The sequence below is a fragment of the Diabrotica undecimpunctata genome, chromosome 8 (genome assembly GCF_040954645.1).
Source record: "Diabrotica undecimpunctata isolate CICGRU chromosome 8, icDiaUnde3, whole genome shotgun sequence".
Taxonomy (NCBI): domain Eukaryota; kingdom Metazoa; phylum Arthropoda; class Insecta; order Coleoptera; family Chrysomelidae; genus Diabrotica; species Diabrotica undecimpunctata.
Window position 1 is genome coordinate 120,958,566 of NC_092810.1, and position 15,297 is coordinate 120,973,862.

The 15,297-nt window shown below is 33.6% G+C and overlaps 1 protein-coding gene across 2 annotated transcripts in view; it reads left to right on the plus strand.

Annotated features, from left to right (window-relative positions):
* The window catches only part of dac (dachshund family transcription factor), a 442,638-nt gene extending 427,609 nt beyond the window's left edge, over positions 1-15,029 (plus strand). For both annotated transcript variants that reach the window (XM_072540865.1, XM_072540866.1), the window contains exon 7: positions 10,338-15,029. In XM_072540865.1, coding sequence (XP_072396966.1) covers positions 10,338-10,639 — 302 coding nt within the window. In that variant the 3' untranslated portion in view covers positions 10,640-15,029. The remainder of the gene's footprint in view (positions 1-10,337) is intronic.
* The last annotated feature ends 268 nt before the right edge of the window (positions 15,030-15,297 follow it).

The window sequence follows — 15,297 nt, forward strand, 5'->3', positions numbered from 1 at the left end:
CTGAATAACAATTTCAAACAAGATTTTATACAAAAAAATATTAAATGAGACGTTTGGAGAATTTAGCATCTAAAAAGAAGTAATTCGAATGGACTGCTTTCTTTGTCCCTTCCTAGTTTGCGTTTTAATAGACTTTTATCACAAAATGGGATATCCTGTTACGGTTTTGTCGAAGCACGAGTTAAATTACCTCCGTTATTATATCGAATTGCCCTTTGATAATAAGACTCCGCTCTGAAGTATTTGTTTTAAGATTAACGAAAAAGGGTTGACTATTTCTGGGAAATTCCAATGATCGAAATACGAATAAAGTATTTGATGTTGTGTTATGCACAAGACCAGGAAATTGTTTTTAGTTAACACAAAAATAAGTATTTGTAAAATAAAGATCTGTAGAAGTGCAATATTTAGGGAAATGTTTTAGAATCTTTGGACATGTCAAAACTTTTATACTATAACTAAAACATTACGAATAACTAAAAATACTGTTGGGAAAACGTTAGCTAAAAGAGACCTTTAAGGTAAATTACAGTCACATAATTATTTATTAAATAGAGAAACAGTGTGAGATATTACCTGTCTGCGTAGAATAAAGAGAGGGACATAGAATAACCTAGCAAGCTAGTTGTGGAGTAGCTATTTTTACAAGAGCTGATTTAGGAGCTAAACCAATCGCACTGAGTACTAATCTTGAGGCTGTAGCAATATCTGTTACTTATCATAAGAATATTAACATATTTTATGTAACATTGTAACATATTATACTTTTGGGTACGTTACCCCACTACTAACCCTGCGTGGTTGATGTGGATTGTATATTTCTAAATAAAAAAGAAAGAGATAGAACATGGAAAACAAATATTCTATATACGGAGAACCCAAGCAGTACTTCTTCGTTTTAATTGTAAATTCCAATCCAAAAAAATGTGTAATGAAAATGTCACGTAATATGTTGATAATTTTAGGTGAAAAATAAATTTGTTGTTTTGCAAAGACATATGTCATCATCATCGTCCACTGCTGGACATAGGCCTCCCTCAGTTCTTTCCAGTGTTCTCTACACTGGGCCTCTTGTAGCCAGTTTCCTGCTACACGTTGTATATCATCGGTCCATCTAGTCGGTGGTCATCCTCGGCTTCTTTTGTAGTTTCTGGGCCTCCATTCCATAATACGTCTTGTACGTCCATCTTGTGTTCTGGCCCTGCCCAGTTCCACTTAAGAGTCGTGGTTTTTTCGATGACGTCTTGAGCTCCTGATCTTTGCCTGATTTGTTGGTTTGTTATGTGGTCTTGAAGGCTCACGTTCAGCATTGCACGTTCCATGGCTCGTTGTGTAACTAAGTTTATTCGCAGATTTTTGCGTAAGTGTTAAAGTCTCTGCTCCAGAAGTTTGTACAGATAACACATTGGTTATAAACCTTTCGCTTGAGACACATGGGAATTGAACTTTTTAGAATATGGCTTAATTTGCCAAATGCTGCCCATGTCAGGCCTATTAGTCTCTGTATTTCATGTGTTTTATTGTCTCTGCCTATTTTATTGTCTATTGCCTATTGTCTATAGTTATATTTCTACTCATTACGAGATTTCTCATAAGTTTAGTTTTCTCAAAGTTTATCTTTAATCCTGCTCTTTCAGACAGACTTTTAAGCGAATGTATCATAGAAACTGTACCCTGTAAGTTATCTGCAATTAAAACAATATCATCCGCAAACCTTACATGATTTAATCTTTCTCGATCTATATTGATGCCCATATCTTGCCATTGACTGTTCTTAAATATTGACTCTAGAGCTGCCGTGAACAATTTTGGTAAAATATTGTCTCCTTATATAATTCCTCGACCTAAGCTGAATTTTTCTGTGTCTTCGTGTAGTCGCACACTTGATGTAGGGTTCTCGTAAATGTTTTTGATTAGTGCCGTGTACCTGTAATCTATTCGGCTTTGATTTATGGCTTCCAGTACTGTTCTGTCAAACTCTATAGAATCAAAAGCCTTCTCGTAATCGACAAATGCAAGAACCAGTGGTATGTAGTACTCGATGCACTTTTCTATTAAGATCTTTATGGTACGCAAATGGTCATTTGTGCCATATCCTGCCCTGAAGCCTGCCTGTTCCTTGAGCTGATAGAAATCAAGTTTAGGTGTTAGGCTCTTTGTTAAGATTTTCATAAAGAGTTTGTACATATGTGTCAAGAGGCTGATGGGTCTATAATTTTCTAATTAACTAATATCGCCTTTTTTGTGTAACAAGACTATCACTGCATTGTTCCAGTCTTTTGGAATTGTACCCGCATGTAAGCATTTATTAAACAGTTCGCTTACTGATTGTAATAGATTTTCTCCTCCTGCGTTTATTGCCTCAATAACGAGTCCATCATCACCAGGCGATCGATGGTTCTTGATTTCTTCATCTTCCTTATCTTCCAAATACATATGTGACAAACCGTATATTCTGAAGAACAAAGTTTATGTCATGTAGATAGTAAACGCGTCAGAGGATTGGCAATTTGAAGGTACACTGATAATTACTACTCTATATTTTAGTACACTATAAGAATAATAATGAAAAGGAAAATGTAATAAACAAATTATTTTCCCAAATAAATTAATATCGTATATGTAAAAGTAAATAAACTCTCTAATGTTGAACTAAAAGTCTGGATTAATACATAGTGCACCGGAAAACTTTATATTGATTAGACTTTAGATGCAAATCAGTTTTGCATTTATTATCAGTAAGTATCCCCCTAGTGTAAGTCAACGTTCATTAGATAACTGCGTGCAAAGATGTCCATGTTTAACGATGAAAACAACAAGATATACGCGAGGTTAATTTGTTTGTTTAACTCATGGGAAAAATGAATAAGAGAATGTTAATGTGGCTCAAAGGCCACACCAAAGAGATAGATGGCTCGCTGACATGCTCTTGTGATGACTTACTTTGATTTTGAGATTGCTAAGGCCGTACATTTATGTATATTGGCTCCCCCGGGTAGAGATAATGGTCTTTACGTTTGTACCATTCTTGATTAATTACTACTTTTATGAATATAAACCTATGAGTGTCAGACTATTAAAAATAGTTATAGGTTTTTATTTGGATAAAGAAATATTAGGTATCACTTACACTGCCGTAATAATAGTATAAGATGATATTTACCAATACCTAATTGACTATTTTTATTTTATTATAACGTGTATAAATTGTGCCTCATTTAAGTAAAAATAGAAAAACGGGCTTTATAATTGTATTGGCATTTCTAGTCAAACTGTACATAAAACTGCCATAGCTAATCTTTTAATGTTTTTTCATAATTTGCCCTTATTCTATTTCTTTTTCTGTTTCCTTCTTATTTTCTTTATTTACTTTTTTCCTTATTTATTTTTTTTTGTTGTTTTTAGATATATCGATATTAACTCTGAAGCGATTTATACTTCTTTCCTTCGCCTTATTTGACTGTATTTTTGCTTTATTAAATTCATTTAATTTAGCTTTTTCTTACATCGGGAGAGACATTATTTGACTCTGGCACTTGCTCATACAACTGTTGCATCTTCTTCTTCTTCTTCTTCGCGCGACTAGGATTACTCCTGTTTGTCTGCCTCTTATTCTGTTTCAGTCGTTGTTGACTGTACATTATCTTTCCACCTTTTTGGCGGCCTTCCAACGGGTCTTCTGCTATACGGCTTGTTATTTTTACAGATGTTCGCTAATCTATCTGGTCCCATTCGGTTTACATGTTCGTTCCAGTTTTTTTTTCTTGTTTTTATCCACCTGTTAATATTTTGAATTTTGCATTGTTCGCGTATACTTCTGTTGGTTTGTCTGTCTCTTAATGATATGCTCGCTATTGATCTTAATACTTTCATTTCGATATTGTTGATTTGTTGTTTCGTCTTTCTTGTATCGGTCCTTGTCTCCGCTGCATATGTTAGGATTGGTCTTACTGTTGTCTTGTATACTTTCATTTTGCTTTCCGTGGTTTTCTCTTTCATTTTGTTTCTTCATATGGTATCTCGAACCACTTACTCTTGCCGCTTTTGATGCTTGCCTTGTGGTCTCTGTTCTTATATCCCTGTCATTAGTGATCTCTACTCCTAGGTAATTGAATTTCATTACTTGTTCTACAATTTTGCCGTCTATTTTTAGTTTGCATCTACGCGGCTCTTTACTGATCACTATACGTTTAGTTTTTTCTACTGATATTCTCATATTAAGCTTGTTTGCTGTGATATTGAAGGTGTGGAGCTGCCTTTGTAGGTCATCTTCGGCATAGCAAAGTATCGTGATTTTATGCGCTCCCATGTGGTATCCGTGTCGTTTTCTTACTTCGTGAATTATTTAATTCATCACGATATTGAATAACAATGGGCTGAGCGAGTCTCCTTGGCGGATTCCTCCTTTTAGTTCTATTCATTATGTTTCCCCTGTTGGCATTCTAACTCTGGTCTTGTTGTTCTTGTTAATTTCATTAATTGTCCTTATTATCTGATGGTCTATTTGTTTAGCTTGTAATAAATTTAAGATGTCATTTCGCTTCACACCGTCAAAAGCACTTTTTAAATCTACAAAGCATATATATGCTGGTTTCCATATTCAATAGACTTCTCTATTATTTGTCTGATAATAAAAATTGCGTCTATTGTGCTGCGGTTCTTTCGGAAGCCTTGTTGTTCATCTGTCATGTTCGCTTCTTCCTCAATTTTATCTTTTATGACTGCCGTTAACAATTTTAATGTACTATTCATCAGACTAATGCCTCTATAATTTTCACGATTTCTCGAGTCTCCCTTTTTAAGTATCGGTAGCAGGAGACTTTCCTTCCATTCCGCTGGTACTACTCCGGTATTTATTATATCGACGAATAATTTTAGGAGCCATTTGCGTAGTGTTGTTCCTCCATATTTTAGCGGTTCATTGTTTATCTTATCAGGACCAGGTGCTTTTTTGTTTTTTAATTTTTGTATTCGTTCTTGTAGCTCTTCTTGTGATATTAGTACTCTATCGTGAGTTTCGTTAATTATTCTTTCTCTGTTCTCTTCTTCTTCTTCTCCATATAATTTCGTGAAATGCTCAGTCTATTGTTCCTCCGTGATGTTATCTATGAGTACAAATTCATTTATTTCTGTTTTTTGTCTCTTTATCATCTTCCACACCTTTTTTTGGGATCCATAGAGGTCGTATTCCATATTTTTGGTAAATTTCTCCCAGTGTTCTTTTTTGATATTATCTATTTATTGGTTTACTCTATTCCTGATTCTCACGTAGTCTTCTCGTGCCTCCGGTATCTTCACTTTGGTGATTTAGTTATATATAAATTATAACCGTTTTTATGTATTTAAACACGTTACAGTAGTATTACTGTGTGAGCTAATTTATTAATTCAAAAATAAATTAAACAGTCACTTTTGTAAAGACTTTAGAACTTTTGAAAGTATTGTTTGCCGAGAATATCTGTAATTTTTGTAAAAAGAACATTTAAAAAAAAACGTGTATGCCTAACCAAAGATGCCTGTAGGATTGTAAGTAAAACAATTACGTGAACAACTAGAAGAACGAGATGAAGACTGCAGCGGGTCCAAGAAGGACCGAAGGATGTTCTCAACAGAAATGGAGATGACCCAGAGACGTTTCAGTTTCAGTCAGCAGAAGACGCAGTTTTAATGAAAGAAAGAAATCTAGTGAAAGAAGAATCACCGAGAGACGAAATGACACATCATATGAGATTCAAATTGCCACCATTTTATGGGAAGTATTCTTGGTTCATACACCTTTAAAGCTATTGTTACAGCGAATCAGTGGACCAAAGTAAGATCGATTCCTAAGGGTCAAGAAAAATGTTACCAGATCTTATTAACTCGACTAGACAAACATTACGGAGATGCCCAAATCTACAAAGTCTACAAAGTCTACAAAGCACAACTAAGAAAGAAAAATTTCTGTAGATACCTTCGTCAATGTTCTTTAGATAACAGCTAGTCAAACTTCACAGAGCCATCGAATACGAACCTCTGAAGAAGGCGACGAACCAAACGATGAACGTCTGGTCAAAATCGTACGGAAAGTAGTTCGTTACACGATCCCGAAGAGACGCGACCTAGATGTCGGAATGTCGGATACTAGTATCCTCATTATTATGTTCTTTCGTTCTCGTTTTTTCTCTTTTTTACTACTAAATTTTACTTGTAATTTATTAGTGATCATGATAAGTCTTTTGATATATATCTCTATTTAAGATTGTACTTAATTCTTCAGTATACTATTACGCATAATTACTAATGGTATTTAAAATTAGCAGTATTATTCATACATTTTAAAATTCTCAATAAGTTCTTGCGCATCTTTCTCCATTTGGTCAAATATATGTCATAATACATTTTTTTTATATCTTCTTGGGCTTTATCATATTTTGTAAAAGTTGCATTTTTTCTTAATGAATACTTTATTTTTTTCCCATTATATATATTTTTATGTTTATATTGAAGAAAAAATAACTGCCATCTTTATATAGCAATCATGACATTTTTCAATAAATTAGATACGGCCTTGTAATCCTAACTTTTCACATATGGTACTCATACCGTCATTGTTATAATGAACCTCTACGCAATTATCTTAATAGGAAAATTCTAGTTTTCTGCTATCTTATTTCAGCAATTCATATCCGTCGCTTCGAAACAAAATCATTGATTTCAACTTTGAACGGATTGATTAGAAAATCTCTTTTAATTTGTAGGAGACTAATGTTCTGCGGGGTCAGATACACTTCACAGATCATTAATAATTCTCGCTCTGACACTTTGAGAAAAACATCTTTGGTTTTAATTTATTGCTGCGTACTTAAATACCCTCCCTTTTTGATAGAAAAGAAATGATTTGGATATATATTGTCGAGGATCGTATTGGAATGATGATTGCCGTAACATTAGAATTTCATTAGTCATAGTCTGGTAATTATTTTGTATAGAATGTTACTCAGGGGCTTTTAAAAATAATAATTTTACAAACAATTGTTCAACGTTGAGTATTGTAACTTTATAAGTTTATTTTTGTTTTAGATCAAGAATGATGTAACAAAATGTGAACGTTATGTCTAAAGTTGCTTTCTTTTGCTTATTTTGGCTAACTTTTTTTTATATCTTATCACACAGCTAGATACACAGATGGGCGGTACCAAAATTGCAGAGGTCTGGAAAATTATCAAAAATTTAAGAAGAGACGCAACCGAGAAAGGAAATGTACAAATAATAAATCTCTAAGATTGGAAAGCGCATTATGAGAGTTTATTGACGGAAAATACAGAGGGGGAACAACAGTTCGCAACGGAAAATAAAACAGTAGAGGAAATTACAGTAAATGAAATTAAAAAAGCCTTAGATCATGCGGAAATATTTCTTGTAAAATATGGTTCAGCCATGCTTGTCATTATAATAGCTAAACTGTTTAATAAATATCTGTCAAGAGAAGAAATACCTAACGAGTGGAATTTAGCACATATAAGCTCGATATATAAAAAGTGTAACAAAAAGCGTTGCCAGAATTACCGTTAGATTAGTGTAACAAGTTCGATAGAAAGACTACATGGACATGTACTTAAAGTAAGAATGGAAAAATACCTGGAATAAATTAAAGAAGCTTATGATAACGTGCTCCTAATAAAACTGTTTGGAGTTTTAAGAAATAGTAACTTAAATCAAGTATATGTCAAAGCTACTTATAATATCTTTAAAAATAACAGCAGTGGTAAAAGTGGGTACCAGGACATCAGAATTTTTTAAAGTGAATAAAGAATTGAGATCCAGAATATTTAACATCTCACCTGACAAGACGATGTACGGTGGACGCCTACGCAGAAATGCATGGCACCTTAAGAAGAAGAAGAAAGAATTGAGACAGGTTTGCTATTTATCTCCAAATTTATTTAAAATATACGTGTAGGAGGTACTATACACCTGGCGCAGGAAGTGCTACAGAATGGATACAGAGATGGAGCAATAGACTCTGTCCAGTTTACGATTTGCAGATTTTCAAGTAGTTACAGCTAACGATGAGGAAGATATCCTACTTATGATGAGTAAACTACTGGAGTAATATTCCAAGTGGAGTTTGAAAATAAGTTTTCAAAAATCTGAATAATATGTGAATAAATTGTCTCCAAATTTATTTAAAATATACATTTAGGAGGCACTAGATACCTGGCGCAGGAAGTGCTACAGAATGGATACACATATGGAGCAATAGGCTGTATCCAGTTTACTATTTGCAGATTTTCAAGTAGCTATAGCTAACGATGGGGAAGATATCTCACTCATGATGAGTCAACTACTCGAGCAATATTTGAAATGGAGTTTAAAAATAAGTTTTCAAAAATATGAATATATATGTGTTAAAGAATCAGCACATAACCTCGAAATAGAAGGCAAAAATAAAAAGATGTCAGGAATTCACTTATCTAGGAGTAGGAAGCATTCTATTCTGTGTATTCAATCCAAAAACAAAACTAAATTCAATACTTTGGTTAAAAAACATTAGATGGGAAAGCAAATTGTAGAACCATTGGAGAATGGTCCATTGTAGAACCTTTAACAACGTAAATACTCTTGGAGCTTCTGGAGTAATTACAGTTGTTCTTAGTCAATACTGCTTACTCAGATATTATCTCTATAAATTAAGCAACGAGGTAAAAGAAATCTGGAACAGGTATTTTTAGAAACTTGCCAAATTACTCTCTTAAACGGGTAATATACCTTCTTAGAAACATCTGTTGTACTAAACATAGATAAGGTTATAGACGAGAGATCTTTCAGTTCTCAGGGCGGAAAAGTCTATGAGGTTACACTTGGTGATTGAAAATCATCAAGGCTAAATTTACGTTATTTACTGTTTATCTGAAGAACCCATTTGTGACGTAACGAAAATATTCATCAAATTTTGTATTTATGTTATTGACGGCCTGGAATTCATTTTCTTTGAGTTTGCTTTGTATCATCATCACTGTTATAATATTCTTATAGCACCTTTTCACTTCAATCGCAACGTTAATATAAGGCATAACTAGGAATCCACAAGGTTCAAGGGCCCAAACTTCTGTCTGCAGAAGCCACATTGGTATTTGTCAACTATTTTTTTAGCGTATTGTCCAAGCCTTTCATAAGTGAAGTTGGAACAATATTTTGTATGCTGAGTTCAATAGCGTGATTCTAAGGTATTTTACTTGTCTCCTTTTTTATGACATCATCATCATCATTAGCCATTTAGAGTACACCGCTGAACACAGGTCTTCCGTAAATAATTCCATTGCATCCGATCTTAAGCAGCCTGAATCCAGTTTTGCAGAATGCGTTTGATGTCGTCTAACTACCTTGTTGGAGAACGTCCTCGATTATGATAAGCATCGTGTCTAGGTATCTATTATAATTTTTTTAATGGTCCAATAATATCGCTATATAACTCCACTGGTAACTTTTTATCTAACCATATGTTTATTATCAAGTCATGTATTGTTTTTAGCAATGCGTCTCCTCTTTCCTTTAGTAGCTCCGATGCTATTTGATCCGATCTTGGTGATTTATTGTTCTTTAATTTGTCTTTTGCTTTTCTACTTTCGGATATTGTTAGAGAACGCTTTTCTCTGTTGTCTGCTTGGTCTAATGGTAGGTATATATCAGGGTTCGCCTTCCTACTATCTTCCTTAAGAGTTTTCTTAAAATGTTCTATTCATTTTCTTTATAGTTTTTGTTGTTCTGTCAATAAATTACCCACCTTATCTCTAAACATTGTTGTTCTCGGTAGTTCTTGAAGTTATTAATTCACATTTTCTCTTTTCTTTCTGCAGTTGCTTATATTTCTCTTCTGCTTATCAGGTTCTGTTTCCATGTTGCTTCAGTAAATATGCATCAGCAATCAGCAATTGCGTTTAGGTTTCAATAGATAATTTTTATCATTTTTAGGGTATGCCTGGTATGCGAACTCTAATTGATCATAAAACACTTTTTTAATTTCATATTCTTTTTTCTCTGTCGGGACATGCGCATTAAATTGCCTTGCGTTATGTTATAAACTCGTATGTATTTTCATTTCCTTATAGTTGGCTTAAATATTCGATATTTCTTCTTTTTAAAGACGATACCATTTTCCAATGTTTGTTTCTTTTTAAGCTTTACTTTCCATATTTTCCACTTTATTGAGTACTGTAATTAGTAAAACTAGTCATAAAATCATGAATATTATTTTAGGATGTACCCATTACTTTTCTTTTCAATTAAAGGAAATTCTAAATACTGATCACGAATATTAATTTAGTCCAATAATAATCAAATGTTTTATTTTACAGATATGGATGAGGGTGATCTGCCTCTTCCAGCTGCCCCTGGCAGCGACCATCAGCAAACAGCTCTAAATTACTCAACTTTAGCCAGTGCAGTTGCTTCCGCAAATGGTCCAACTACAGATCCAAGCATTTCCTCGACGGAAACGCTCTTGAGGAACATCCAGGGTCTCCTCAAAGTCGCAGCAGACAACGCACGTCAACAGGAACGGCAAATTCACTACGAAAAAGGTACAAATAGTAACATGGTGTATCTTTTATCTTTAGCACAATATTATATGTACTTGGCCGCTACGCAGAAGTGTTGAAATCTAAGTTTTCGTGATTTTAGTTTGTAAATATTTATTGAATTTTTGGATATATATTGAGAAGTTAATGGAGAACGGGAAGTTCATTTCTTATATTATTTTTAACGTCTATTTTTCGAGCCATTTGCGCATTGAAAATAATATAAGAGCGACTCTTCTGGCATCTCGATGTAAAGTAAAAAAATTGACAATTAAAGTAGTACTTACTGTAAATTTGACTTGTAGTAAAAATATTTATATTTTTACTGATACTTTACTGTCAGTATTTTCAATAAACTGCCATTTCAAATTTATCTTTTGGAAACAAAGATTCCGTTGTACAGTTCCAAGTATTATACCGACAAAAATTTTTACTCAAAGTCTTTAGCAATGACTTTTCTTTGGTAAACTACGCACCATTTTTACCATAAATTTGTAAATATATTAAGCTATTTCTTCGATAACATTTTTCTTGTGAAAAACAAATTATTTTATATATACTCGTTTTTAAATTGCTCTTGGTAATTTTTGAGAAATGATTATTCAATCTGTAAAAACCCTACCATATTTTTAGTAAACTACCTGGAAGGGGATCTTTTTAAGGTCGACTTGGTAGCTAAGTGGGTTGAAGCCTAGAGTGTAGTTGGTTCCAGTTCCACGCATCCAGAAACTTCAATACTCGAACGAATTCGCGAATCTATTAAGATTATAATGAGTGACTGGATCTTACGGCTAAGTGACTCTCATTTATTGTACCCTAGAAGTAAAGGTCTCTCTCCATGGCCTCTATCGCTTCTATTTTAAATTTTTAAGGTATCTTGTGTTACTAGTGCCTATAATATCTTTATAATTTTTATTACTAGTTGTCTAATGCTGCTGACTATTTTTTCCATTATATGTTGTTCATAAAATGATTCTAAGATTATGGTGGTTTTAAGTGATTCTTTGAATTGTCTAATATGTTGAAGTAAAAAGTGTTACTTAAAAAAAAAAACGTTTTTCTTTGCTTGATATTTTCCTAACGTAACCTTAGTTGTATTTTGTAAATATTTTTTTGCACCTTATTCAATATACGTTAATTCTTCTTTGTGTGCGTCATCCTTTACGGGCATTGGCGGTCTACACGGCCCATTTTATTCTGTCTGCAGCAGTTTTGAATAGTTCTAGTGTTCTTTTTCCACTTCACTGCTTAAATTTTTTTAACCACGACATACGTCGTCTCCCTAGTTCGCTTATTCTTCATAGTGGTGAGTATATCTTTTTCTTTTTTTTACCTGTTTTAAGGTTTCCATGTTTATTACGTATTGTGTCCACGATATTTTCCACATTCTTCGATAACACCACATCTCAAAGCTGGCAAATCTTTTTCATTCAATGGCGTTTGTAATTATCCAGCCTCCAACTTGATATAAAAAGGCAGAGAATATTTACCATCTCAATACTCTAGTTTTCCATTGCATCATACTACTTTCATCATATTGAAAGCGCTTCTGTTCATCTAAATGCGTAGTTTCATTGTTCATTTAGCTCACGTCCGAAGTAATTGTATTTGGATACTTGCTCTAAGCTTTTCCTTTAACATAGATTGTTTCGTCTTTAATCTGGTTCTTAGTGACAATCATGATTTTTGAATTTTTTTGTATTTGGAACCAATCCATACCTCTCGCAGTACTGCGTATTGCAATCAACCAAAATTTGCAGCCCTTGCTTGCTGTCTGCAAGGACTGTTGTATCGTATGCACATCTTAGATTATTTACTAGTGTTTCGTTAATTGATATATCTTCCTTAAAGTAGCGTAAAAAATTTCCTTGTAGTTTAGCTCTTACATGAATAACTTTAAAACCAATACTGACGAATACTACTTACTAAAATTTATTAACTTACTTTTACTAAAACAAATTCTCATTCACTGTGTCAAGTATTTTGTAGATTGTTGATAAATGGGTCGTTGAAGTTCGTAGAACTTTTCACAATACGATCTTTCTTTGGGGTTTTTAAATAAGATTGAGTGTCTAATGTCAAATATCTTTTGGGTTGCTTCAATTTTGATTGAGTTTGCATAGTTTCCGGATGATTCAGGTTGCGATGTACATCGTCCTTGTTAGCTTTGTGTCTTCGTTAGTGGTCCATTTTTATCCCACTAGGAGCTAGAGAATGGATGGACACCCCGACAGAATCGCGTATAACGAGAAAAGAATAATTAAACCTAGGTATCGCATTATATCTCTGGTCGAGCCCATCTCGATAGTTGAGCCCACCTTACAGACTTGGCGACCATGATCGAGCTTGGAGGGATGTTTCGCCACAATAAAATGTCACGACTTTTTGAGAAATAGCAAGTGACTTAGTTTACTTTCTAACATACAAATTGTTCACTTCTAATATCTCAGCTTTTCAATCTTATTAAAAAATCTTCCTTTTTTAATCTGGTCAGTTTAATCTGGTTCAATATATTATGAATTAAGTGGTTTCCATTTTTCTACTTCGTGTGAGATTATTACTTATTTTGACTATGGAACGCCAATAAAGGCAACGTTGTTGCTTTTATCTGTTTCCTTTTCTTGAATAGAAAGCTTCCCAAGGCCATGAGTTTCAATGACGTGTCCAATATAACTTTTTATTTCACGTATGACATACAAACTAATTCTTTCGAAATATTCAGCTACTAATACTGACCCATTTGTTTTGAGGTCTCTTTAACCGATCCTTATAAAAATATGTATCCAACAAGTTATCTCAGGAGTGTCGCATTAGTCCTTTGTAAGTGTCTGTATGCATCCAACGTTATCATATTTATATAAAGGAAAACTGGAAAGTATATTGAAATAATACCACATAATTGGAAGTCAATCTTTTATTGTATCAATAAATGTAATGGAGATGGAAATACAATATAATGCAGTAATTAATTGGTACATAATTTTTTACAATCAGCAAATGAAATATTTTTTCAATTCACTCTAGATTACCAAGCAACATTTTATATTACAAATACAGTATTTCTTGTTTTTTTACAATACTTTCTTACCAAGGAATTCTTAATAAGTCAGTAAAATAACATACAAGGTGCGTTTGTTTGCCTTCTTTTTGTACATTAACAAAAACAGAATCCGTGGTCTGATGCACCTTATTGATGTGAGAAATTGAGCGATTTAAACATAAAAATATATATGTATACCATATGAGACTTTCTGCGTGCATTTTAGCCAATTGTAAAATGATGCGGTACTTTATTTTGCCTTTAATAATAACAATTTAAACTCTATTGGACACTACCCAAGATTATAAAACCCCCAATTAGTTTTCCTCTGTCGAGTATTAATATGTTGATATTTACTGACTATCTCGTGATCCTGACTTCCTTCAATACTCCTAATACATTTTCTTCATTGGTCTCTGTCTTCAGCTTCTCTAGGGATTTCGCAAAATGACTGTCCTTCTGAATTTTTAATTTGGTCGGACCATCTGGTTGGTGACCACTCTCTTCTGACCACTGCGAACCAAGCGACTAAAGAGCAGTAGAATCCAATGCAGACGTGTTATGAGCAATCATTTTTTAATACCAAGTTAGTTAAGAATGAAAACGCTTGTCCAATGAGTTGTTCAAGGATGCTGCAGCATTCTTCTTCAACACCACATCTCAAAGGCATACATTTTTTGTCAGTATTATGCGCAAAAAGTCCAAGTTTTTGCCCTGTATCTAAATATTGAGAATACAAGTGCACTCACCAATCTCATCTTGGTTTTTAGGAACATAGATATGTATTTCCAAATTTTAATTAGGCGATTTATCGCATTTTTTGCTACACTAATGCGTCTCTGAACTTTTACTTCGCAGTTGTCATCGTTGGTTATACAATTGGAGACAAATATGTTCAAAATTTTTGTTCTGACCATTTACAGTTCATTTCGATGCACCGAATGGAAAGCTTGTTTAAAAGCTGATATTTTAGAATAAAATTTCCAACGAGTTGGAAACTAAAGCATTTAGAGTAATTCCTTAATAGCTGTTTGTAATATTGGTTTTCATCCAGAATGGAAATTGTGACTACTTTCGACCACTTTTCTGGCATCGCTTTTTCTCGTCCATCTTCAACTTTCTAATTTTTTGTATTGTTATTATTTTTTCACGAAAAGAAAACTTAATTTATTGTGATTAGTAACAAGAACATCAACCATATCGACCTGTGTTTAAGACATATTAAAAGCGTCTCTCTCTTCAGTTCTCAACCCCCGCAGGGTGTGTATTGGTCATCGTGATGTGGTGTATTTTCCGTTTCTAAAGATCCCTGGTCATTTATTTTAACTTATGCATAGGCCTTTTGCATATTCCTATAATTTAGTCGATCCATCTTGTTAGAGATCTTTCTCGTGATCTTCGGCCATCTACCTTTCATCGAATAATAATGTTTTCTGTGTCTGCTCTCTTAACCAATGTCCAAAGTATTTTAATTGTTGGAGATCGACTTTCATGGAGAGCCATTCGATGACCTGTACCACATTTAAAATTGAAATATTTGTCCTGTGGTCGATCCATTGATAATCTTCTCCAATGGAAAATTTCAATGGCTTCTATCTTTTTTCTTTCCGCTTGTCGTAGAACATATACAAGATGCACATCTGTATGTCAGTATTGGAAATATTTTATCAGTAGATTAAAAGAGTACACCGATTCAAG